Below are 26,891 nucleotides of genomic sequence, written 5' to 3'. Positions count from 1 at the left end.
TGGCTATCTTAACTGTTCTGATTATAATATCTCTGGGCAGATGCTGTCTCGTATTTTGCATATGTACAGTCCCTAGTAAAATGAGTCCTGGTCTAATTTGGGGTCTCTAGTCAGGGGTTCTCGCAACAAAATTTTTGGTGGCCTCGGAGTACGGCCACCAACTCTTGCTGGTGGCCACTCTGACAATTTTTTCTAGAATATTTAATTAACTTTAGGAAAAACAAATAAATATGCACATATACGTCCAAATCATTGTAATTTATTCATGTAGGGTGTTTTTTTTTCCCAGACTCAATAAAGTACAGTCGTTTCTTCTTTATTTGACCTAAACAGACTAGAAACACAAATAAGGTGCTTTGCACATTCTTGTCTCTTTTTGTTGTTTCTTATGCTTTTTGGTTGTTTTTTAAAAAAAGACTTGAAAGCTAGTAAGTTTGTTGATGCGAAAAGTAATATTTGTATGTTTAATATCGCTTTTCACAGCCTCCCAGCTAGCTAGTAAGTCTGCTGTGAAAAGTGATATTAACAAACATACAAATATCAATTTTTACAACAAACTTACTCAGTCCTGGCAAATCAGGGGACAAATTAATCCCTGGATGGGGAGGTGGGTAGGAAGACAGCAGGGGCCAGGAGTGAAGGAGGGATGGATGTGTGGCCAGGGAGGCAGCAGGGGCCAGGGGGGGCGGTGAGCCAAGGGCCAGCACCAGTTGCAGAGTGGCTGGGGTCCAGGGCCAGAACCCAAAGACCCATGACTGGATATTGCTCCCTGCTGCCCAGGCTGAAGCCCGAAGGCTGAGCCTCACTGCCCCCAGGAAGGTGGGGCACTCACTGGCTGTTAGTCCCTCTGGCGTTTGTGGCTCCAGAGTGGGACAGGGCCCAGCCCCTGCTGGTGGCCCTGGTGGAGGCTCCACTGCTTGCCGCTGACCCCCATGCCCACAAAGCTGTCATGGCCACAAGAAAAGCCTCTGGTGGCCACGTATGGCCACGGTGGCTGCATTTGAGAAACGCTGCTCTAGGTGCTACTGTGTAATACAAATAAGGAGATTGTTTGTTTGAACTCTGCAGTTCTTGTGCCATTTTAAACATGCTTTGTCGTACAGCAATAACATGTCTGTCTCGCACTCAGGGAACAATTTTGGGCCCTCCTTGCAATCAATTTAAAACCCATTCATTCCTGTGGATGGCATGCACAGACTGCAGTGCCTACTGGATAAAACTTGAGCCTTATATCACAAAAATTGTGACTTGAAATTCAGTGATGGAGGGGGGGAATTACATTTTCATTACAAATTCTTCCTGATTTTTATTCTGCCAGCAGTCAAATAGATCACTATATTCTCACCACTTAATTGTTCTTATCAAGCAAAAATACTCTGCATTTGATTGGATTGGGATTTATCCGAATTAATTGCAGCCATCTGAAGTGTTAAATGTTTCCTGTTCAATGAGATGTCTCTGCTGTCTTGAGGCTGAGGAAGGAACACTCTGCAGCTGACATTTCAATAATTTAAAATACATTAAATGTTAGTCAGTACGGGAAAGGGAGCAGGATTGCTATTTATGGTTATAGCTCAGGAAGAGGCAATACTTCCTCCAAAGAGCGTGAAAAAGTTCAATCATGCTCATTAGCCTGCATCCCCACTGTGCAAGTCGTCCTGGGGGGGAAGGGTGAGGTCACAACAATGCAGAAAGAACAGCGGTGAGGATTCCTGCTGCAATGGGAAAACCTCTGCAGCTCTGCCTGGTGGGTTTTTTTTGTTTGTTTGTGTTTTTTAAAGGAATTCTGATGTGTATTGTGGCAGTGTCTTGGAGCCCCAGTCCCGGATCGGGAGCAAATTGTGCTAGATAAGAACTAGAATTAGATAAGTTCATGGAGGATAGGTCCATCAATGGCTATTAGCCAGGATGGGCGGGAATGCAAAGCCATGCTCTGAAGCGTCCCTAGCTTCTGTTTGTCAGAAGCTGAGAATGGGCGACAGGGGATGGATCACTTGATGATAACTTGTTCTGTTCATTCCCTCTGAAGTACCTGGCCGGTGTTGGATGCTGGGCTAGATGGATCTTTGGTCTGACTCAGTATGGCCATTCTTATAGACTCATAGACTTTAAGGTCAGAAGGGACCATTATGATCTTCTAGTCTGGCCTCCCGCACAACGCAGGTCACAGAATCTCACCCATCCACTTCTGTATCAAACCCCTGACCTATGTCTGAGTTATTGAAGTCCTCAAATCATGGTTTAAAGACCTCAAGGTGCAGAGAATCCTCCAGCAAGTGACCCATGCCCCATGCTGCAGAGGAAGGTGAAAAACCCAGGGTCTCTGCCAATCTGCCTTGGAGGAAAATTCCTTCCCAACCCCAAATATGGCGATCAGTTAAACCCTGAGCATGTGGGCAAGACTCACCAGCCAGCACCCAGGAAAGAATTCTCTGTAGTAACTCAGATCCCACCCCATCTAACTTCCCATCACAGACCATTGGGCAAGGCACTATGCAAACACAGAACGAAAAGATGGCTTCTGCTCCAAAGAGCTCACAGTTTCCTTCTTGATGGGCACCTGTCTCACAAATGCAGAGATGCTGCAACTCCAGAGCACACTTGAATTTAATATAGTCTTCCACTTTATGTCTAGCATTTATGCACTAATTTCATCTTCCAAGTACTTCACAGACATTAATGACTAAATGATGCTCCCGTGAGGTTGGTGAAGGCAGAAGTATTAGTTTTCACAATTTACTGAAGAACAGTTGAGGCCAAGGGGTTAAACAGCTTGTGGAGTGGCACAGAGGAAGCTAACAGCAGAGTTGGGATTTGAAGTTGGAAGCTCCTGGTCTGTGCTCACACTGCTAGCCTACTCCTTTCTATACGTCTGATGCTGGTGGGACATTCTCTGAGCTGTGCCTTGCTCTGGGTGCACAACTGAGACTGTAGCAAGGAAAATTAATGCCAGAATGTTTTTCTCTCTTCCCCACTGTACAATACTATGGGCAATACTATTGGATGCTGTCCCTGTTCTCCAACACTGTTTGCTTTTAGGTTCACTAGCAAGTACATAATAAAACATCTGCTTACTAGAGAAGGACAATAGTGTATGGGGTACTGTGGATCCAACTGCAGGTAACGCATCTCCAAGAGCATGCCATTTACTTTGCTTTGAGCCCAAATTCTGACTTCTGCTATGCATGCATAATTTCCCTTACAGTTGGTAGGAATTTCATGCATGTATCATGGCCCGAAGTGGCTGGGGGTGGGTAGGGAATTAAAACGTTCCATTAGAGAGAGCCCACAGCACAGTGAGGAGGAATGGTTTTGGTCCTCCCTCTTCTTGTTCAGTTATCCTTCACTTGCTTCTGGGTTCTTTCATGCAACCTTAATTTCTTTTAACTTTAATTAAACTCTCTCTGGGCTTTGGAAGCTCTTAATTGCTTAGGAAAGACATTTTGATTGCTCACTAGGCTTCCCCAGTGGTGCTCATGCCTCTTGTTGGAAACACGTGGGTTTGCACAGGCCATGTAGTAAGTGAACAGGGCAACTTTGCTGCCTGCCCACCCACATTTGAAAAAACTGTTCACTTTGTGGAAAGGACTTCTTCAGATGCGGGGAATCATTCTACAGGTGCTGGAGTCAGGGATGGGGTGGAACAAAGGTGGCTTTTTGGTGCCTTGAAGAGCCCTGCCCAGCCCCTGACATAAATTAGAACACACTATAATTTACACTTTGTTCCCATGGTGCTCTGTAGGCCCTGACAAGCAGAGACTCTTGTAGTGCGAGGTTCTCTGGTCAAGCTTGTGTGCTGGAGACTGGAAGCAGGGATGGTGTAAGGTCCTCACACCAGCTCCACAGCAGCTGGGGGTGTATGCAGAGCAGGGGTTTTCAGAGGGTCATTTCCATCTACTTAAAGGCCCTTTTTTGTTGTCCGAGCAACATGGTTTTTCCGATATCACTGCTCTACAGCCAAAATGCTTCTGAAATAAATGTAGTCAAACTTTACTAATTCTGGGTCACTGAGAACGAAAATGATGCTTAAAATTGTTGATTGGCTCTAGTCTAGCTGTTGGGCTCCAGACTACAGCAGTGGAATCTCCTGGCAGGTGATGTTAGGGTTTCCATGGTCCGTGACCGTCAAAGGGATCTTGTCCCATTCTTCTTCATGGAAGGTGATCATGTAGCCTGCAACAACATCGATGGTGTGATGGCAGCCCTCAACATCGTTCATGATCCAGATGAGTGGAGACTGTTCATTGATTCATCGAAGATGAGTCTTAAAGCTGTTTTGCTGCATAATGGCAGTGTTTTGCCATCAGTTCCAGTTGGTCATGCAGTCCATATAAGGAAACCTATGACAACATGCAACAACTTTTGAGGTGTATAAACTATGACCAACATCAGTGGGAACTTTGTGGCAATTTGAAGGTTGTTGCTCTCTTGCTTGGTCTGCAGACTGGATACACAAAGTACTGCTGTTTTCTCTGCGAATGGGATAGTCGTGCAAGAGATTCCCACTACATCAAGAAAGATTGGCCACTCCGACAGTCATTGGAGCCTGGGAGCAAAAGTGTTCAGCATCCACCACTTGTTGAATCAAGGAAGATTTTGTTACCACCCTTACACATCAAGCTGGGTCTGATGAAGAACTTTGTCAAGGCCATTGACAAAACACAAGCAGCTTTCAAGTACCTCCGTGGAAAATTTCCAAGGTTAAGTGAAGCTAAGATAAAGGAAGGTGTCTTTGTTGGTCCTCAGATTCGTGAACTTCTTCGAGATGATGCATTTGACCATGCACTGCGTGGCAAGGAAAAGACGGCATGGAAAGCCTTCCAGTTAGTGGCAATAAATTTTCTCGGAAACAACAAGGCAGACAACTACAGGTTGTTGGTGGAAAACCTCCTCAAGGCATACAAAAGCCTTGGTTGCAACATGTCACTAAAGATACATTTTTTGCACTCTCATCTAGATTTTTTTCCACCGAACTGCGGAGCAGTGAGCGACGAGCACGGCGAGCGATTTCACCAGGACATTGCAACAATGGAGAAACGCTATCAGGGCAAATGGAGCCCATCAATGCTTGCAGACTATTGCTGGACAGTGACAAGAGATGCTCCATTTAATGAATACAAGAGACAAGCCAAGAAGCGCCGAGTAGACACTGAATAGGACTAAACTATGTACATAATAGTTTTTTGCCTTTTGTTTCATAATAAATTTTATTTATATAACCCTTTTGCTGATTTTTAAAGTGTTACATAAACAGGACAGGTGAAATATTATCATGTAAAGCAACCATAAACACATGAAAAGACCTAGGTTTACAATTTATGATTAAAACTCTACTATCTACACAATATACATAGACATAAAATGTAAAAACTTAAATATCTTAGAAACAGTAGCCAATCAGTTGTTTTAATTGTCATATTTGAATTCAGCACATCAAAATACATAATAAATACCACATTTTATCTAGGAAGCAGACGACTTCTCAAAAATTGTAGACCAGTGTATTCAGCATACCCCAGTCTCTTCCTACTGGCCCAGCTGATGCTGCTGAATTCTTTATGCCATGTATGGTAGAGACTGGGGGGCGGGGCAAGGGCTAGAAGGCTGATAATCAAGACTGATGTGGCAGGTGATGGGGAACAATGACCTCTGCCTGTCTTACAGAGGAGGATGCACATGTCCACCATTTCTGATGCAGGTGCACAGCCTGGAGGGTCTGATTTAGATAGTGCTGCTTTTCACTCTTGGCTTCATGCCAATGACATTACAGCAGAGCTGGGTAATAAAGCCCAGGCTTTTTCAGCTGGTGCTCTTAGAAAGCTGCTGGGGATCTGTGACTGAGTCTGTGGCTCCCTCCTTCCCAATATTTCTGTACAGGAATATACTGAATCTGATTTGATTCAACTTCCTGTAACTCTCTTAGATTTCTCCTCTTGTAGTTCCCTTCTATCTCACTTTGTGTCTTCTCCATCCAATTCCAAATGTTAACTTTCCTCACCTTGCCTTGGAGTTACTGTGCTTGAGGCTTCCTAGGTAATATTCTATGCAGACTTTGTGATTTTGGAGAATACTAAGCATTAGTCTCCAGGACATTAATTATCCATAAATGTGTGTGAATCCAGAATACATTAGTCTCCTATCTTGAACTTTTACATGCACTGAATTCATCATTAAATAATACTGTACGAACAGCGCCTGCCATCCCTTTACGACAAAGTTATTCATAGATACAAGAGGTTGCATGCTTCAGCAAGTGGCATGTTAAAGAGAGGGATGTTTAGCAGAGATATAGTCATCTTAGATCACTAATAATTTATATGCCAGTGAAACTAAACTATTCAAATGCCTGCAGCCCTTGGTGCCCTATCTCTAGGGATGAGCTACTCTGTGAACAAATACAGGTTACTGAGGTTATCTTTATTAAAAATTATATGTCTGCAACTCTACATTTCTGGTGGATATTCAGATTTTTTATCAGAATTATCATATTTGGTTTAATGGATACAGCATAATAAGCGACACACCTACAGCTAGACTATTATCAGTACATTATTTACTCATAACTGTGCTTACTGAACATTCCTTTCAGTTACTTTTCTACTTAGATTTTGTGGGTTGGACAGCCATAAACAGTAACTCCGTGGAATGCTGTGGAAATGTCTTAAAGGGCAGCCCTTTCACAAAGAGTAAAGCAGTGATGGCACTCGTTACTTCCAGTCGTCAGGAAATAATGTGGCAACAGTACCAGACATTACTTAAATTTGCTTAAAATTTGTGAATCTTTTTACAAAAAATTATGCAAGAATTATTTGCCCTCATCCTCCAAAAATTTCAATTTTCATGTCAAATTTCAGGGGATTGAAAAATGTATTTGCAGTGAAACATGCAGAAACCTGTAAGGCTATTTTTGCACTTAAGAATTTTGGAAAAGTTCTTTGAGCTAGAGATGACTGAAAGCTGCTTGGTCTAGGATATAATGTAGGGCTAGGAATCAGGAGATTTTGAGTTCTCTTCCCACCTCTGTCCCTCACTGGAGTTAATATTAACAAGCCTATGGTGTATAGCACTTTAGAAGCATTATTTAGTTGTGAAGTAAGTAAATATAATCAGTCTTAATTCACTATGAGGAAATGGACGCAAAGAGGTTATATCACCAAGGTCCTGTAACGAGTCAGGCATCCTAACCATGATTAAAATCCAGGCCTCCTGATTTATTATCCTATGTCTAGTCCACCAGACCACAGTGCTCCCAGGCCTAGCAAATCACTTGATGGAAAACTTGCTCCTATGTGCAGTGAATTAAGTGCAGGAGCCAAAGGGATCCGCCACTGACTGGTCTTAATATTATTATGGCAGGAATCACTAGAGCTGTTATATAGTTTTACGAGTTATATTTCTTAATTGACAAGCTCAGTTCATTCTTGGAAGAAATGTTGTGGTGTTAGTTTTATGATGTAGGATCTTTGCTGTCTGCCTTAACTAGAGTCAATTCTTGGGGCAGAGTCAATTCCTGGGAACTAAGCGATGGCATGATAGTCCTGAGCGATGGCGTGATAGCATAGGAAAAAAGGATTGCCTATGTGCCGTTGTGACCACCTGTGTTCCAAGACTGGTGTATATAGTGTAATCAAACAAAACTGCATTAAGACTATATCCAGACTCCAAGCCATTGATTTCTCTTTCCATGAGAAGCCAACCTGTGAGGCCTAACATCTGCTACTACTTGACAGAAAATAGACAACACTATACATGTACGCACTTTAGCAATGTAGAATGACTATTTAGTAGGTAAATTAAATCAATTTTCATTTTCCTTCAGTTTAAAAAACTGCTCTGGTTTTATGGAATTTTTACCAACTCAAAAACCAGGGGCCTTTCACTGGGGTGGGGTGGAGGGGAGCGTGCGTTTAATATGTCACTCAGCTCTTGTTAGGGCAGTTGTTGCTGCTTCCTTCCTCTCTAATTACTGCCTTGTTTCTGGTTAAACGAGGACTGAAATAGAGCTACTTGCAGTGTGCAAAGTTAAGCACATGTAGAAGTTTTTGCAGGATTGGGGCCTATATAAGTAACACAGGTGGTAGAGGTCTGGGAGGTCCTGGATGCTGTCACTGACAATTACACAAGACTTTGCACCTGGAACATAGGTGATGGCCAAAAATACTTAGCAGCTGTGAAATTGTTACAGGTTCTTGCACAAATGGTCCGTGAGCTTATTACATAATCCAAAATGAGAAAGGAAGAGGTGTTCTTATATGCAGTTATATAGTACTGAAGGAAAGAATGACAACTGGTTTTGGGGAAAAAAATAATTAGTATAATACCATCTCTCAACCACACACACACATCAGACATACTTTAATTGTTTGCCTAATTCCATGGAGACCAGTGTCACATCTATCCAAATGCAGAAAATCTCAGCAAAGGTGAAATTCAGTCTTGGGATGTATGCACGTAACCTCCATTGAAGTTGGTGGACCTTGTAGGGATGTAATTGGGCTGAGCTTGATCCTATGATAGTAACAGTCTAAAAATTATTACTATAGATTAGAGCAGTGGCTCTCAACCATTCCAGATTCCTGTACTCCTTTTAGGAATCAGACTTGTCTTGCGTACCTCCAAGTTTTACCTCACTTAAAAATGACTTGCTTACAAAATCAGACACACAAATACAGAAGTGTCACAGCACACTATTACTGAAAAATTGCTGACATTCTCATTTTTCCATATAATTCTAAAATAAATCAATTGGAATATCAATATTGTCCTTATATTTCAGATCCTGATCTTCAGAGTGGGTTTGTTTGGTTTTTTTGAGATGTGCAGTGATGTTGTATGCAGTGCATTTGAGATTCCACTCTCCTGACGTTGCTTGTCCTTGCACCAGTTAAAGGGGGTGCTGACAATTGTTTCTACTGCCTCGCCAGATCCTGATTTTTTGTTACTTGTTTCCTTAAAGGAAAATCTGAGAACAGTGTCAGTCACCTGAAAAATCATTTGGGGCTTCAGAGTGGGGCCTGGCATGATGAGCATATTGAGTATCTAATCCCATTGCGACAGCATGAGGATTGATGAAGACTCTGATATCTCCACACTTCCTCTGTGTTTAAATGTGGTACAGGCAGTAGGAGTGATGATTTAGGCAAGAGACTTTAACCCAAGAGAAGGGCTGATCCTGCAGCCCTTATGTAGGGAAGACCTTGCCTGATGTCACCGGGAGAAATCCTGGGGAATGTAACACAGATTATGTGCAAGGGCTTTTATCTGTGCAGTGGGCAGCCTGTCCAGGCAGCAGAGACATGGCAACTCTGATGGGGCATTGAAGGGAGGAGATGGAGGAACTTAGGAAGTGACTCACTCCTACCCCAATACAAGGGTTTTGCCCCTTCCTCTTCCTAGGTTGCCCACATCTTCCTCCTGCGTAAGGCACGTTTGGTTACTTGCCATGGAGATATGGAAGCAGCGAACAGAGAATTCCTCTGGACGAGGACTGTGCTAGTTGTGCATAGTCGTACAGCTAGTACACCACTTTTAAGCTGCCTTTGGGTTTTATACACGCACATTGAGGCACCTCTGGATTTGGCTCTTGGATGAATGATGGCTGAATTGAGGTCTTGGGCCAGATTTTCCAAAGTGCTCAGCATCTAGCCGCTTTTATTAAGAACAATGGGAGCTGCTGGGTTCTGAACACTTCTCATCATCAGGCCCATGATGTCTGAACAAGGTATTACTCTAGTATGTTAGCCTCCTTCCCCCCACCCAACTAATTTAGTCTTGATGCCCCTCTCTTTTTGTTTTGTAGTCCAGAAGTCAGTCCCGTATTGGCCTGAAGCAAAGCACCAACCAGAAGGTATGTTAATGCTTTTGCTCAATACTATGTCTATCTTGTTCCTTAGTTTATAACGGATGCATAGATTTCAAGAGAGAAGAATTTCTGGTTTTCATGGTTACACTCTACAAAGATCCATGGGGAAACAATGGAGAATTCTTTCAGCCAAGTAGATTTTAGGGGGAGTAGCTGCTGGGGTTTAGGATCCTCCCCCCCCACCTGCTGTTTTCCCATGATTAGTGGCTATACCATTTAATCTCTAGAGCATTTCTGAGAAAATTAATGAAATGATTCCCTCACGCTGCCTAGTGCAGCAGCTCAATAGGTCACATGGAGTCACACTGAAGAACTGAGCCTGGAAGAATTCTCTTGGAGCCTTTGGTATACCAAGTGCTCAGCTGTGATGTTCAGACGCAGGTTTGTGTCCCTGTCATTCCTGACCAGTTACCAATAACTAAGAGTTAACAGGAGTGTTCTACTGATCACATCTTGATCCCCACAGAATGGACAAAATGAGTTGTGGGAAGTAGGATACTGAATAGTTGGAAAAAGAGGAAGGACTGTACTTGAAAGGGCTGAATGAAAAGTACGTTTCCTTGTTCCACAAAGTGGATGAGACAGGTAGAAAGTGTGGTGTGCAGGAGGGGAGGAAGCTGCCCTTCCTAGGTGATCAGGTTTATCAGTGTTGCAGCTTCTGCTTTGGGGAGCTGATAGGTTTTCTGAGGTCAGGAGCCAGATTCTGTGTGTGTGTGTGTGTGCGCGCACAAAAAGCACTCTCCTACACCTTTAGCGGCACCTGCCCTGGGAGAAACATGTATCCCTGGGAGAAGCCAGGCAGCAAGGACCCAGTCCCTAGGGTTACATGACACAGGAACAGCTCTCCCTTTGAAAACTGGCCTCCATACAACTCCCACCTTCTGAGGCTCCCTGGAAGATGTGGTGGAAGAGTGCATGACCCAGAGTGGTTCAGCTCCCTGGTAGGCTCATAGAACGGGGTGGGAAAACTTGTGCCTGGCCCCAGATATTCAGTGTTTTATATCTTCTTTTTCTTACCCCGATGCATCTTTACATACACGAGGAGCAGTACAGCACTGCCATTCATTCCTGTTCATGGCTTGTTCCTCCATTAAGCCCAGCCTCATTTTGTCCCAAATACATTTTAAATTTATACATTAAAATAGTATTTTCAATATAAGGTGGGTTTTGGGGGGGGGGAGGTGTCTGACTCTCTTAACAGTATCTTCTACCATTATTTATTTGTATTCCAGTGCCTGAGGACCCCAAATGAGATCAGAGCACCACTGTGCATACACAATAAGAGATTGTAACTCTTCAGAGCAGGGATTGTTTAAACAGGCAAGACAAAGAGAGGAGTAAAGAAGTATTATTATCCCCATTTTACACATGGAGAACTGAGACCCAGAAACATTTCTGCGTGTACTGCACACTACTCACTAATTTTCATTTTTTTATAAAAAGTAATTTTTAATCTGTAACATGCCAATAAAACGGGCACTGTAACCTATCAAGACAATAGAAAGAAACATCTATTTGCAAATGCCATTTTGCTCTAGTAAACTGGTGTGCAATATGGGTGGAACCGTATTTATTTTTCCAAGTTTTATTGTTACCATCAGGATAGGAATCATTTTGTTTTATTGATTTAATGTATTCAGAGATGCATGTACTGGAAAGTCACTAGCTAAGACATTTTGACTCTAGAACTTGACTGATTTGTTGTGATATTGATTCTGCATTCCATTTTTCGTCTGTAAAATCAGACCCATTCTGACCTTGTCTCATTCTTGATTCCCACAGAGTGAACAGAGCTCTGTTTTTAAATCAGATTTTAGATAGGAGGAATTGTACTCATTTTGGTTCAAGCACAAGCTTACTGATTTGTGGTTCAAGGCTTTTCAAAAGCTGTTAATCTAAGCATGGCATGTTATAGAAAAAGCAGAGGAACAAGATGACCAAGCTTTTAAGAAGTTTTGATCTCTGATCTTCCCTCCAGCTTTACTTTAATCTTATCAAGTGTATTCCAGCTGTATATTGGGAAGCTTGAAAAGATCTATTCTGAACAAATTTTATTAGATGCTCTATTATTTCCAAACTGGATGTCTTGGCAGGGTGGAGGGGGAAGGTGAGGGTGGGGTTTGGGGATAGAGGTGTACAACAGATACATATGGTTAAAAAGCAGAACCTCCATTCTGAAGCCCTGTGAATTTGGGTCTGGATTTGAATTCTTATAACTCGCTAGTGTGGCATTGGTTCTGACTGAGTAGGAACCTGTCTTTGGTCTTTTTCAGATATAACCATAATCTGGCAACTCTGGGCTGGATCCTTTTTTAGTGTAAAATGGCATAATACCCCTGAAGTTCAATTTACATGAGCTAAGGCTCTGTCCAGATATCCTCACCAAATTCTTCCGAGTGTGGATAGTCTCACAAGAATAGCTGATCTAATAAGATTTCTGAAAATTTAGGACACAAACTTGGAAGTTCATCTTGCAAGATTTTAGCCTTGCCAAACCTGAACCCAAACTCAAGATCATATTTGGCTTCAAACCACAAAACCTAATCCTAATCTGTATCGAAAACTGGAGTGAAAAAACACCACCTTGAACTATGAAAGGGAGAATTGATTGGAATAAAACCTACCTGGGAAGAGTAGGGCTTGTACCTGAAGAAGGAAACAGAAATTCAGTCAGGTGCCCTAAACAACCCAGTTAGCAAATATTTTTAATTTATGTTTAAATTAGCTGGTGCTCTAGACCTGTAACTCAAAGACAGTTTGTGGGCTGATTAATTTTCCTCACACTTAGTAGAACTCTTCTTCTTTGACTTTTGAGTAACCCTGACAATTTTTAAGTCAAACCACTTTTGCAAATCAAAGTCAAATAATGGTTAAAAATTGGGCTTTGGAAGAAATAAAGAGATCTCTTCATAGTTCTGTATTATGAGAAATGACACTCTTGAGACTCACACAATGTACCGCTTTTGTGTGGTTAAAAATAGTTATCCAGAAAAACATGCGCTAAAATTCAGATTGCCTCTCAGTGGTAGTAATTCTTAACACTTCTTTTCAAAGCAATGTAAAACTTCTAGTTAATTAATCCTTACACACCCTGGTGAGGAGAGTAAGCATGACCAACACTCATTTAAAGATGAAAATGAAGTAAAAAAATTAAGGCACATTTTCCACACAATGGCTGCTGATTTTTAGGCGCCCAACTTCAGACGCTTTCAGTCAGAATTGCCAAACGCTTTCAACTGCAGCTGAAATCGATGAACCCCTGAAGAAGGCCTCAGCACCTCAGAAAATTAGGTCTTAAATGTCTCAGGTTCGTTGCCCAAATATTAATGCAGCCCAGATCACTAGCCACTTTGAACCTAAGGGACTTGCTACAATAGAGAGTCTGTCTGAAATTGGATTAGAACTGTGGCCTTGGTTGCTATTGCTGTGTTGAGATCTCTAGATCAGCCTCCTCTCAGCACTCAGTGGATTTCCAAATTGCATTACCCAGTCCCAATTCTACTGCATGTTTCCATGTCAAAGTGAATCCATTCTGCTATTAGCCCATTGGCCCAGTAGAGGGTTCTTTGCCATCCTGAGCTCTCTAATGCTAAAAGCAATTCAGTAGAGCTAGAAGAATATGTAATCAGGCTAGGTCCCACACTAAGTTTGTGATGTGTTCCCTGCCCCTCCTTCCCCAGTTCTGCTCAGTAATGATGGCAACAGCCTGTTTTAGGTAGATTATACCCACTACAACATTAACAAAGGGGAGTTGTGCTCTTGTAACCCTTGTGAGACCCAAGGCAAGAAGGAGATTACTCTAAACTGATTATTCTAAATTTGTACATTGTGCTTATAGGTTCTTCCCTTCCTCCTAACTGTTTGTTCAAAGATCCCTTCTGCTATTTCAGGGCCTGGGCTTGTGCGGTGGCTTCACTGGGAGCTAAGGGAGCTCAGCACCTTACAAGATTAAGTCCTCAGTTCCCTAGGGTCATAGAATCATAGACTATCAGGGTTGGGAGGGACCTCAAGAGGGACCTCAAGAGGTCATCTAGTTCTACCCCCTGCTCAAAGCAGGACCAATCCCCATTCTGTCTCTCATTAAGAGCTAGGAGAATACTGTTGCCCCTTTTCGATCCAAGTGGCTAGTCAAAGTTGAGTCCTGTGCAGCGGAGTGCAGAGAAATAAAAATCTGTCTGCTTTTGGAGGGGCACTTTCTGGAGGAGCTGCCTCTCCTGGCTTTGGCCCTGGCCTGCATAGAGCTCCCCCCATGGCCCCAGGCTGGAAGAGCTATCATCTCCCACCCCATCTCAGGGCTGAGGAACTGGCACTTCCTGCTATGGCAGGTGGAGCTGGCTCTCCTCTCTCTCCACCCCTGCCGTACCGGGGCTGGTAGAGCTGGTTCTTCCCCGGCGGTGGCAGTGGAGGCGGCCAGAGGAGCTATTTTTTGCTACTGCGGCTCTCCCTCCCTGCCTTTGCAGCCCGGGGTTGGAGGAGTTTGCTCTTCCCGCTCTGGCCCCAGAGGAGTTCTGTGCTGATTGGGGGGGCGGGGGCAGGGAGGAAGGCTGTGCTCCTGCTTGCCCCCTCCCCGCACATACCTCTGGTCCTGCGAATGTTCCAGATCGGGATAGAAATTGATAGTCTGGTGTTTTCCTTGATTTAATGTTGTTAGTTTACAAGAAATATATCAGGGTCTCCTTCTCCAAATGTCGGGGAATCGGAAACAAAGGAATAGTTTCTTAACTTCCAGCCCCAAGCCTCTTTAGCTAACACCAGACCAAAAAAACCTCTTTGTAGCTTTTTTTCAGGGTCATATACTGTCCCCACAGGTTGCTGCTTGGCTTGCTTGCTTTTTGCCTGCATCCAGGGGCGGCTCTAGACATTTCGCCGCCCCAAGCAGGGCGGCATGCTGAAGGGGGCACTCTGCCGGTCGCCGGGAGGGGAGCAGATGGCTCGGGTGGACCTCCTGCAGGCGTGCCTGCAGAGGGCCAGCTGGTCCTGCGGCTTTGGTGGACCACCAGAGCCGCGGGACCAGCGGACCCTCCGCAGGCATGCTTGGGGCGGCATGCCTGCGGAGGGTCCACTGGTCCTGCGGCTCTGGTGGACTTTCCACAGGCACGTCTGCAGGAGGTCCACTGGAGCTGCTTGCTGCACCCCTGGCGACCGGCAGAGCGCCCCCTGTGGCATGCCACCCTGCTTGGGGCGGCAAAATGTCTACAGCAGCCCCTGCCGCGGGAGGTCCACCGGAGCCGCGGGACCAGCGAACCATCCACAGGTGTGCCTGCGGGAGGTCCACCGGAGCCGCCTGTCACCCTCCCAACAACTAGCAGAGTGCCTGGCATGCTGGGGGCTGGAGCCACCCCTGCCTGCATCTCTTTATCTTCTGTTTGTCTCAGTTTGTCTTTTTAGATGCACACACTCACCTACCCATGTGGGCATGAAACTGAGTGGAACCCACTGCCTGCGTTGGTAATTTCTGGGCAGACTCTCTTCGGACTTATTTTAGATGTGGTCCCTTCAGTGTTGCTTACAGCTATCTGAAGTGAAAGACATGGTCTCACATAATTATAAATAGAGTTTTAATTCACCCCATAAAAAGGTTTTACCCAGCTCATAACAACTTAAGACTTCTTCACTAAAACTTGCTTCGATAGGAAAGGAAAGTTCTGTGTGCGCATCCCCCTTGTGTTCGTTTCCCATGAATACTACAGTGAATGAGTTACGGGGTAGCATTGTTCACTGGGAAATTTGAATTTGCAGTTTGAACGCTTTGAATCTGCAAACACAAATATTTGCACCGGACACCTAATTTTCTGGTACACTTATTCAGTCAAGGAGCAGAGACAATAGCATGGATCGTATTAATCTCTGCTGCCTAATAATCGCTCCAGACTCACACAAAGAAAGAAATTTACTTTAAACCCTTAACAGGTCAGTTTTCTGCTTCGTATCTTCAGTCCCTTTGTTGTCACAAGTCCTGTAGTCCAGAGTTTCTCAGCCAGGGATCTGAGGCCCCTTGGGGAGCTATGAGCAGATTTTAGGGGGGCCGCCAAGCATAGCCGGTGTTAGATTTGCTAAGCCAAGGGCAGAAAGCTGAAGCCCTGCCACACAGGAGTGCAGCCCTGGGCCACAAGCCCAAACAGCTGGGAATGATGCTGAAGCCTGAGCAACTTAGCTTTGTGGTGCCCCCTGTGGCATGTGGCCCAACATAGCAAGCAGGGCAGTTACCCCTTAATGCCAGCCCTGGCTTTTATATGGAGAAAAACAGTTGTGTGGCATAGGTGGGCCATGGAGTTTTTTAGCATGTTGGGTCGGGGGCCTCAGAAAGAAAAAGGTTGAGAACCCCTACTCTAGTCTTCTCTTCCTCCCTCCCCCCCCGCTTTGCTCCGACTTCCAGTCCTGTCAGACGTACTCCTCCACTTTAGTCACTGCATGACATCACTGCTCACACCAATACTACATATGTGACTCATGCTCAATCAAAGCTAGCCAACACATCTTCAATTTAAAACATTGCATAACCACAACAAACTGCTTATGAACAATTTGCAGAGCAGGAACAAACCATAGAAATTATTCAATGAATAATTTTGGATGATGAATACGTTGAGCTACATAAGCTGCTTACAGATAATTTGTGAACAAAAACAAGCTAAAGTCCTCAAATCTGTTATTCACTATGAATGATTTGCTCAGCTCTGTACACATTTCACAGATGTCTTGTGTCTCCAAATCTCTGTCCATCATCTCTTGCTGCTTGTATCCCCAAAGTCTTTGGTGTGTCTACTACTTTTGTCTTGCATGTCTTTTTCATTTGCAACCTCTTCTTTCTGAAGACATCAAACGCTGTATGTCTTCCCAGTAATTCTGTTTGCTCACAGTTTATTCTGATTCCTAGAAAGGAAGTAATTCCCTGGCATTAGCATCTATCTGATTTATGAGACTTCTGAGCATGGTTTTACAATGTTCCCTTTAAAGAAAACATGGTCACAAAATGTGGAAGTCTCCAAAAGCTTTGATTCCTGAAGTACATTTCAATCCCAGCTCGGTGGACTAAAACATCCACTTCCATCCCTAATAATACTGCTTTGTATGTTCTGCATTTATTATTATGGTCTCTAGAAACATGTATGATTGTTCAGAAGCCACCTCCACATATTACTCACATTACCCAGAAAATGCATTACTCAGTATTTCTGCCAGTAAAGATAGTAAGTTATTTGTTTAGAATACAACTCACCCCAGATTTAGCCCCTCTTTTAGCCAATCTTTCAGGAACTGATGCTGATTTCAAGCATGTATTTGATATTCATGAGTAACTGCTGGATGGTTTTTATGTTCATGTTGCTTCTGACCATTCAGTAATCATTGCTCAGCTTGTGAGAGTGGTTGCCTGAATCTTACGGTATTTTTTTTCTGCTTCCTGATTGGTGACTGAAACTTCCAACAGGAGGAGAATAATGAATTTACAATGTGAATAATAGGAAGAATAAATATTTGTGATTAAAATATGAGAAACCTTTAGGATTCATGAAGATCTGGTAATCGATTGACTAATTATGAATAAAGAATAATATGACCCTATTGGGACAATCAGGGTCCAGACATTGCTGGGGGCAAACAAGGATTCTGAACCCCAAAGAGTAAGCAATTGAATCAACTGATTGTATACAATATTATTATACTATAAAAGTGTATAGAGTAAAGTCTTTTATGGAAGCTGGTGACATAGCGGTAATTAATATTATTCCATGGTATATGTATGGGTGGTGTGTAAAGAGTAGGTGTGCTGTAAATATGTTACTAAAATACGTTCAGACTAAGCAATCCAAGTGGAACTGATAACAAATTTATCCTAGACAAAGGCATGTTGTTTGTCTGTGTCTCCGATGTAAATTGAGCAAGGTGAGGCCAGCGATAATGGAAGTACATTTGTATCTAGGGTACTGAGCCTTCTCACTGATGTCTGTCCATATCCGCCAGTGTAAGCTGCACTATGCACAGATGGAAATATTGAATTTACACGTCATGGTCTAGATCTGGCAGATGCTTACATCTAAATGACATCGCTATAATTGAATAGTAAACCTGTCCCACTCCATATACCTCATTTTTACTTCAGCTAAGAGAATCCACCCCACTGATCTATCTCTCTTTCTGTCTTCAGGAAGAGTGGATACTAGTCATGGGAATGTCAGAAATAATCAGGGAGGCCCGAAACTGGTAGGGCTGGCAATATGTCCCCTGTTCTCATGGTACTGCGAAGTCTTGGCCTAAAATACCCCAGATCCAACAGACACACCGTGAACGCTCCTCCCTGCTGTAAAGAATGCCAGCAAGTGTACAAAACCAAATGCTTTTGCTGCCAAGCCTCAATCCACAAGGCTGAAAAACTGCAGCTGCCCTGAGACTTTTCCTCCAGGCATATTAAGGATTCACAGCTGAAAAGAAGAATGTGCTGGTGTCTCCCTTTGCTGAGGGAAACAGATCAGTGGTTTAAGTGAGATGTGCAAAGCTGCGAACAGTGTATCAGGATTATGGTGGAGTGATGCTGGGCCTCCACTTATTACTGAGACTTGTCATATCCTCCCTCTTCTCCTAAAGAGCAGGTGGACTGGGCAGCTTGGAGTTGTGGATGGGTTTTCTGTGTCACTGGGTTGTTTTTTCTTACACTGTCATTTCGGATTTTGCTGCTTTCCATTTCCCCACTGTCAATATCTCCATCTTCAGTGCTCCCAAGAACCAGGCAATTGCTGGTCCCTACTCTGCTTCTGTGATGCTTCAGGAAAATGTAACAAGCACTGGTGTTGGAACACTCCCACTGCTAGCTCTCCAAGGGTATGTCTACACTATGGGATTATTCCTATTTTACATGAACCAGTTTTGTAAAACAGATTGTATAAAGTCGAGTGCACGCGGCCACACTAAGCACATTAATTCGGCGGTGTGCGTCCATGTACCGAGGCTAGCGTTGATTTCCAGAGCGTTGTACTGTGGGTAGCTATCTCGTAGCTATCCCGTAGTTCCTGCAGTCTCCCCCACCCACTGGAATTCTGCGTTGAGATCCCAATGCAAAAACAGTGTCGCGGGTGATTCTGGGTAAATGTCGTCACTCAGTCCTTCCTCTGTGAAAGCAACAGCAGACCAATCATTTCGCGCCCCTTCCTGTATTGCCTGCAGACACCTTAGCAGGCAACCATGGAGTCGTTTTTGCCTTTGTATACCCTGAAACCACCCAGGAAAATGTTTTGACCCTTCGGCATTGGGATCTCAGCCAAGGAATGCCAAAATGCTTTCGGAGACTGCAGGGGACTGTGGTTAGCTTGGAAGTCCTTCCAGTCCCCCCTCCCCCCTCCATGAGCATCCATGTTCTTTGGTTTTCCCGTTTATGCTTGTCACACAGCACTGTGCTGTGCCCTCTGTCTATCATAGCCTGGAGATCTTTTTCAATTGCTTTGTCATTTCTCTTCTGTACAGAGCTCTGATAGAACAGATCTTGTCTCCCCATATAGCGATTCAGATCCAGTATCTCCCGTACGGTCCATGCTGGAGCTCTTTTTGGATTTGGGACTGCATCGCCACCCGTGCTGATCAGAGCTCCACACTGGGCAAACAGGAAATGCAATTCAAAAGTTCGCGGGGCTTTTCCTGTCTACCTGGCCAGTGCATCCGAGTTCAGATTGCTTTCCAGAGCGGTCACAATGGTGCACTGTGGGACACCGCCCGGAGGCCAATACTGTCGAGTTGCGGCCACACTAACTCTGTTCCAACATGGCAATACTGGTTTCAGTGCTACTCCTCTTGTCGGGGGGGAATACAGAAAACAATTTAAAGAGCCCTTTATATCGATATAAAGGGCCTTGTTGTGTGGACGGGTGCAGGGTTAAATCGGTTTAATGCTGCTAAATTCGGTTTAAATGCGTAGTGTAGACCAGGCCCAAATGCTGTCATTTGCCATAAGCCCAGCATGCCTGCGGGGGTAGAATGAAAGGGCTATGGGGAGAAGTAAGCCAGTTTGACAAGGAGTGAGAGATGGTGACATTTTATCACTCGTACTTCGCTTTATTCTAGTGGTAGCCTTTGTATCAAGGCTGTATTTACTGCTCACCTACAAGGCAGGCTGGTCATTTTGCAAGTTCTGGATCTAGGCCATCTGCCGCCACCCCCCGGGAATTGACTTGATGGCTGTCCCCACTCCCCTTTGTAGACAGCCTTTTACCCATGCACAGTATAACTTGTATCTGCTGTTTTTATTTTATAAAAGTCTGTACAGCTTCTCTAAATGACAGGAGTGGTGGATTGGGGCAGGGGAGAGAGAGTCCAGGAAAGGGAACAGGACAAAGTTGCACTGGCTGGGAGAGGCGAGGAGGATGCAAGGGTAGGGAAAGGAAGCAGCTGGAAGCATGAAGTGGCAATGGCAGGGGGCCACTGAAGAAGTACCTCAGTTATAGTCAGCATGAAGTAGCCAGGAAGGGGTGTGTGGAGGAAGCCTGCCAGGGTGGAGAAAGCAGCTAGGAAGGATTGGAGGGAAGGGCAAAGGAAGCCCCCAAGAAATAGCAGGTGCAGACAGAGGACCTGCAGAGGAAGGGCATGAAGGACATCTGGTAGTTTGAGATGGAAGGACATCGATTTCCCCCACCTGAAACATCAAATCCTCCCCCTCCCCTCTGCTTTCTGTCATGCCTTCCCAAAAGTGGGGAGGTTCTCTCATTGCTGGGCAATTCTGATGTCTTTTGGGGCCTGCATGTGTGGCATGGCACTGGCTCAGCACAACTTTCTCATGCTTGTTCCTTACGTACTGTATGGGAGGAGAGTAGCTCTTCATGTGCAGAACTCTAATTCTCTTCCACCCAACTGTGGATCCCCTGCGATCCTACCTGTCATAACTGACCCTCTCTGAACGATACCATACAGTACTCTAAAGAAGGCACCAACTAGATCATCCAACAATGAGAATCCAGTCACCTGCACATAGGACAAGGTTTTCAGAGATGTATATGCATTCACATACCGAATTGCAGTTACCGCAGTTGCACTGACATTCATGGTAGCATCTTAATTGGGCATTTGTGCATCTAAGTAGCCAGGTGGGCATGCAGTTACCACAGCTCTGTGTGTGTATGCATGTGCAAATTCATACATATATTTGTGTGATGCTATAAAAAAAAAATCTCCTTAAAGTCAGTGCCTGTGGTTGATGATCCTACCACAGATTCTTATTTCCTCGGAAAGTTTAAATATTTTAAAAGCCACTGTAAAATCACTTAAACCAAAATATATCATCACAGCTTTGCATCCTTTCTGTTGCCTTGGTGCTGTTGCCAAAAGGCAAAGGGACAGGTAAAGCACTGCAGACCTGTAGCATAGGGAATGTTGGCTGGAAGAGAGGTAAACATGCCCTACAGAGGTTTTCTGTAAACTCTAATTTCCTTGAATGTATAATACTATGACTGGGCAAATTTCTGTGAGCAACTCATCATGTATTGTTTCAAACAGCGTCATTAGCCCTTCCAGTGCAAACACAAGTGATTTATATTATTCACATTTGAAGGAGCAGCATCTTTCCTATGTGTTCTGACCCTTTTGTGTCTTTTCTTTCCTTTCTGCTATAGACTAGGATTGTGGTTTTAGACTTTGAGTGTAACTAGACGGGTGCATTGAAATGTCAGCTGAATCGTAGGCTGAAATAAATACACATATTTCCCAGTTTGCTCAGTCTAGCTGACCTGAATTAGTTTGGTAAGATGAAGAGATGGCAGCTTCCCTTTGATGCCGGGCAGCTTCCCTTTGATGCCAGCCAGCTCTGCAAAAATGATTATAAACCCCATTTTTGGAAGTTCCGGAATATCTACCTATCTTCAATTGTACTGGCCTCCAACTTGCACAGGGTTGAAACTTATGCTAAGGGTTACTTATGCATGTGATATGTGTCTCTGCACATGGAGGGGGGAATATGTAGGACTGTACCTCCTAGATCATCCTGCTAAACCCTACAGGAATGTATCTCTGCACAATAACTTGGGCACTGGTTTAATATGACCTATCCAACACATAAACCTGTTAACAGTCTAGATTTTCTGCAGAGGGAGGTTTTAGCAGGTTTCTGGTTTAACATTCCTAATTACCTTTTCCAGGGAACTGAACTGTATACCTTGCAGCTTAGTGGTCAGTTTGCATACAGACCAATGCTTTGATTGTGCAATAGTAATGGCTGGTGGGGGTGGATGGCAGGGTTGGGACTGTGCCTCACATCCAGCTATACTAGCGAGTGGTGGATGTAGACTGGCGGAGAAGGAGGGGATTGTGCTAAGAAACTGTTGTGAAACACAGTTCTCCGTTGATAATAGCCACTATTGTTAGCAAACATGGAAGGGGCTGTACGTGAAAAATAAGAGTCATACGGTCTAACCTACCTTGTAGACTCCATTCCCTACTTCAAAGGACACCTTCATCTGTTCTTTTGTTCAAAAGTAATTGCTCCTGCTTAGCTCTGATGGCAGAATAGGAGAGGAAAGCTAAACCTGGGATGAAGCCACAATGTAGCAGCAACTGAGAGAAAAAGTGTATGGAAATAGAGATTATTCAAAACAAAAGAAGTGACACAGTCTGAGTGAATTACAAGGGCCCAGTTCTGCTCTCATCTACACCAATGTAAATAGAGCAATGCCCCTGATTTCAGCCTGAGTCAAGAGCAGAATTTGCCCATTATTCATGTTTTACTGTTGATTTTAGTAATGCATTGGGGACTCATTATTCAGAAGCACTCTGAAAATTGATCTTTTGCCCATCAAACAGCATTAACAGTGTTCTGAATTGATTGCAAACGGATAATCTGATAGGAGAGCTACATCAGAATTCAGCAGAAAAGAATAAATTTTTACAGAGAATGACTGATTAATTTTGAAGAAGCTGTTGGTGGAGGTGAATTAATTCATACAGGGCCAAATCCTATATGCTATTTAAGTCAATAGCAAAACTCCTATTGCCACAAAGGTACCAGGATTTGGGCCAAACAGTGCAGTTTATTTGGTCACAGAAGTATTCTGCTAAAGGAGAAGGGTTTAATGGGGCGCTGGAACAACTTTTATAGTTGGGGTGCTGATGATGGAAATCATGTATTTGGTGTTTGTTATTACTACTTCAAACCCAGGGATGCGGTAGCACCCCTAGTTCCAGCAACACCGAGGGTTTGATATTTATCGTTCCCTGAATGTTACAGTGGTAACACTTTACCTTTAAGAGCAGCACTGTACACCGAGAGAGGGAGTGATTTATATAATGCTGGTTTGTTTCACTCATAAAAGCCTACCCAAATATTTTTTTTCTACACTAAAGTATTTGTTTTTTTGATGCAGAGGCTATCCTTCTTCCTAAAATGTATGAGAGCCTCTAGGAAAGAGGAGGAAGGAAGCTGCATTATACAATCGTAGCAATAAGCTTCAGAGTTTGCACTATCTGAATGAACATATATTTTGACTCCTTGATGAATGGCTACCTTCCCTGACATTTCACTAAAGTATGTATTACTTAATGCACTGGATTAGTTTAAACTTTTGGGAGCATCAACACAATGCATTATTATGTTTCTTGTTATTTACGGTAATTCATGGTCCTGATATTAGCAGTGCAGCATACGTGTGATGTGTTTGGTGGTGTTTCCAGCAGTAACAGAATCTGCTTCTAAAAGCTTAAGTGCTAGGCAGCCATGGTGGTAATGATATTGCATAGAACTTTTCATCTTCAGAGCACTTTACAAAGCAAATTCTTTTCAGCATCTCTTTCTTTCTTGCAAATTGTAGCAATTATGGCATCAGCTGGTGAGTTATTCTTGCCCCAACTTTACAGATGGGTTGTGACTGGGATTGGAGTTTGGCAGCTCCTGGTGTTTACTCCTATGCTCAGGCCAATAACTGTGCTTTTCTTTGGTTATGATTACTTTGCTAAAGTTCTAATCATCATTCTGTTGTAATTGGATTCCCAAAATGAGTTTTGAGAAGAACAGCAGGAGAGGAAGAAAGGAGCAATGAAGACATTGCTGAGGCCTTGTGTACGCTAAAGGGAAAAGTCGATCTAAGCTATGCAATTTGAGTTACACGAATAGTGAGTTACGCTAATAGCGTAACTCAAATCAATGTAGCTTAGATCTACTTACCGTGGGGTTCACACTATGCAATATCAATGGGAGACACTCTCTCATCAACTCCCACTACTCTTCTCAATCAGGTGGAGTACAGGAGTCGACGGGAGAGTGATCAGCAGTCAATTTAGCGGGTCTTCACTAGACCGCTAAATTGACCGCTGATGCATCGATCGCCACAACAGTGGAGAACAGTAAGAGAACATCATGCCTAAGCCTTGTCTGCCATGTCATGTCGCTAAACGCATCAGACTGTAACATCAGCTCAGGAGGCTTTCAGTGTGCAGCATTTTACATGTTTGGCATTCTCCCAATACTAAAGCAACTCTGATCTTGACATTCTCAATGGATCAGTTCCTGCTGTGTACTGAATGGCAGGGGTCAACTGGCTTCAGAGCTGAAACCTTGGATGTGAGAGCCTTGGCTGGTTGACCTTGGTCAGTCATTTTCCTCTCATTAAACTGATACTGTTGTCAGGCAGTTCAGGCTTCAAATGTAGGCTTTAAATGCTTTTATAAACACTGTCTCCCGCAGGGAGCCAATACGAAGGGTCCTTAGTGCGCGGGGGACAGGGTGAGGGGGGCAAGGAGAGGGGCTGGATCTGTACCAGTTGTTAAGGAGAAAAAACATTAACTGCAGTATTTTAATAGGATGAGAAATGCATAAAATATCTGAGGGAAACATGGGCATGGGAGAAGATGCAGCCTGATCTCTTAGAAAGTGTGGAGTACAGTATACTCTAGGAAGGGGGAAATCACTCAGAGAAGGGCCACATCCTCAGCCGGGGTAAATCAGTGTCACTCCTACACCAGCTTAAGGTCTGGAGAGCAAGAAAAGGAAAACTGTGCTTTGGTTAGTGTTTTAAGTGTGCAATTTTAATGGCCATCTCTCTGGGCCTCCTCTTCCTTTGGGCATTATACATGCCCCTCTGTCTTATTTTGAAAAGATGGGAGATATTTTGTGCACTGCCAACATAGTTCTGCCACCCAGTTCTGCCTCTGTTACCATTATCTCATGAAGAGTACGGACGCTGAAGATGTATTAAGAGAGAGAGAGAGAGAGCTCTACTCTTCTCTTCACGTGTTTTTTGTGATGTTGCTGTCCAAGTGCTCATTTTCCCTATCATAATTCATATTTTACCCTTTCTATTTTTTAAGGTTTTTCTGACTCCAGATATTCCCCCAAAATAAGATCTCCAAATGAAAATATCAGCCGATTTTTATCTGCTTATCCTATCTTATCTATCCTAGTTATGCAAGCACTCTTGTAAATGAATGCCTATCAACAGTACTTGGCTTTCCTATCTACCACTATCTCAGAGGTGGGCAAATTGGGGACCATCCTGCCTAGCCCTTGAGCTACCTTGAGCCCCCGGGCCCTCCCGTGCTGTCCCCCCTCCCTCACAGCCTCAGCTTGCCATGCCGCCAGTGCTCTGGGTGGCAGGGCTGTGAACTCCTGCCGGGCGGCGTGGCTGCTAGACATGCTGCTCTGAGTGGCATGGTAAGGGGGCGGGGAGCAGGGGGGTTGGATAAGGGGCAGGGGGTCCCGGGGGGCAGTCAGAGGACAGGGAGCAGGGGGTGGTTGGATGGGGCGGAGGTTCTGGGTGGCGGTCAGGGGAACGGGGTGGGTTGGATAGGCGTGGGAGTCCTGGGGGGCCTGCCAGGGGCGGGGGGGGGGGATAGGGGGTGGGGCACTCAGGGACAGGGCGCAGGGGGGTTGAATAGGAGGTGTTAGGGTGGGGGGTCCTGGGAGGGGCAGTCAGGGGACAAGGAGCAGGGGGGTTGGATATGGGTGGGAAGTTTGGAGGGGGGACAGGAAGTGGGAGGGGGCGGATAGGGGGCAGGGGCCAGGCTGTTTGAGGAGGCACAGACTTCCCTACCTGTCCCTCCATACAGTTTTAGAACCCCGATGTGGCCCTTGGGCCAAAAAGTTTGCCCCTCCCCCGAATTATCTTCACTGGCATTTCAATCATGCAGAACCCTGTGACACCTGGTGTTTAGACTTCTTGTCCTTGATGAAGTTGCTGCAGTCTGAGACATTTAGCAAGAGGGTTAGTCTTGAAATTGCCTATCCCATGCACAAAATCTACTTATCCTCACCTTGATGAGGATGCCAATGGAACAAAGAATATTGACTTCTGGGAAGTGGAGCTCCTTGAGGATTCTGTCGCAGGCTTTCTTCCACACAGACTAATGCCATGTGTATTTTTAAACAGTGCTACTCCTTTTGGTGAAAGCAAACAAAAAATACAACACTGCAGTTTAAACAGCATGTGCAAACAGACACGCGGTAGGGCAATGCAGAGTGACTTCATAGAACTGAATGAAGCTATTCTGGGTTTCTCAGTGAGAGCGCAGAACCTGGCCCTCAGGCTCTCACCACATACAAAGTGTACCCACAAGTGCCTGTGTTTGTTTGCATCCCTTTTTCCATGAACAGCTCCTAGGATAGTACTTCCAGTTAAGGTAAGAAATCAATAGGCCTCTAACGCTTGCATGTTCTGTAAACAAACAAGTATCTAGCATCAAAGAATGCAGCTTGATCTGGCCATCTTTTAGTGAGGGGGGAAAGAAAGTCAGAAAGCAAAAGATATTATTTGCTGCACTTTTGATTTCTCTTTTATTTTGCTTTGTTTCAGGATAATCAGGTGCAATACAGAGAGGAGATATTTTAAGGAGCGATCTTCATAAATCTAGTTAGAAAGAGGGTTCCTGAAACCTGGGCTGAGATTTGTCTTGTTCCTTTCCCTGTCTGTGCAGCTCATTTGTTTCCATGATTGTGTTTTTCTCCATGGAGTCGTTCTATATGAGGCTAAATTGTTCTGCCCTACTTTTTCTCCATCCTTTGTTTGTAATAACTTGTTTTATGCTCTGACATCTGGCCCATTTGTATCAATATTTTTAGAATAAAATA

General features: G+C 44.2%; 1 protein-coding gene across 1 annotated transcript in view; it reads left to right on the top strand.

The window, feature by feature from the left end:
• Positions 1 to 26,891, top strand: part of RASGEF1B (RasGEF domain family member 1B) — a 370,888-nt gene that overhangs the window by 58,139 nt on the left and 285,858 nt on the right. Inside the window, exon 2 of the mRNA XM_075066097.1 lies at positions 9,800 to 9,847. Within this exon, the coding sequence (XP_074922198.1) occupies positions 9,800 to 9,847 (48 nt within the window). The remainder of the gene's footprint in view (positions 1 to 9,799; positions 9,848 to 26,891) is intronic.

This window comes from Chelonoidis abingdonii, chromosome 5 (assembly GCF_003597395.2).
Source record: "Chelonoidis abingdonii isolate Lonesome George chromosome 5, CheloAbing_2.0, whole genome shotgun sequence".
NCBI classification, from domain to species: domain Eukaryota; kingdom Metazoa; phylum Chordata; order Testudines; family Testudinidae; genus Chelonoidis; species Chelonoidis abingdonii.
The sequence above is the reverse complement of the archived record's forward strand: the minus strand, read 5'-3'. Positions and strand labels throughout refer to the sequence as shown.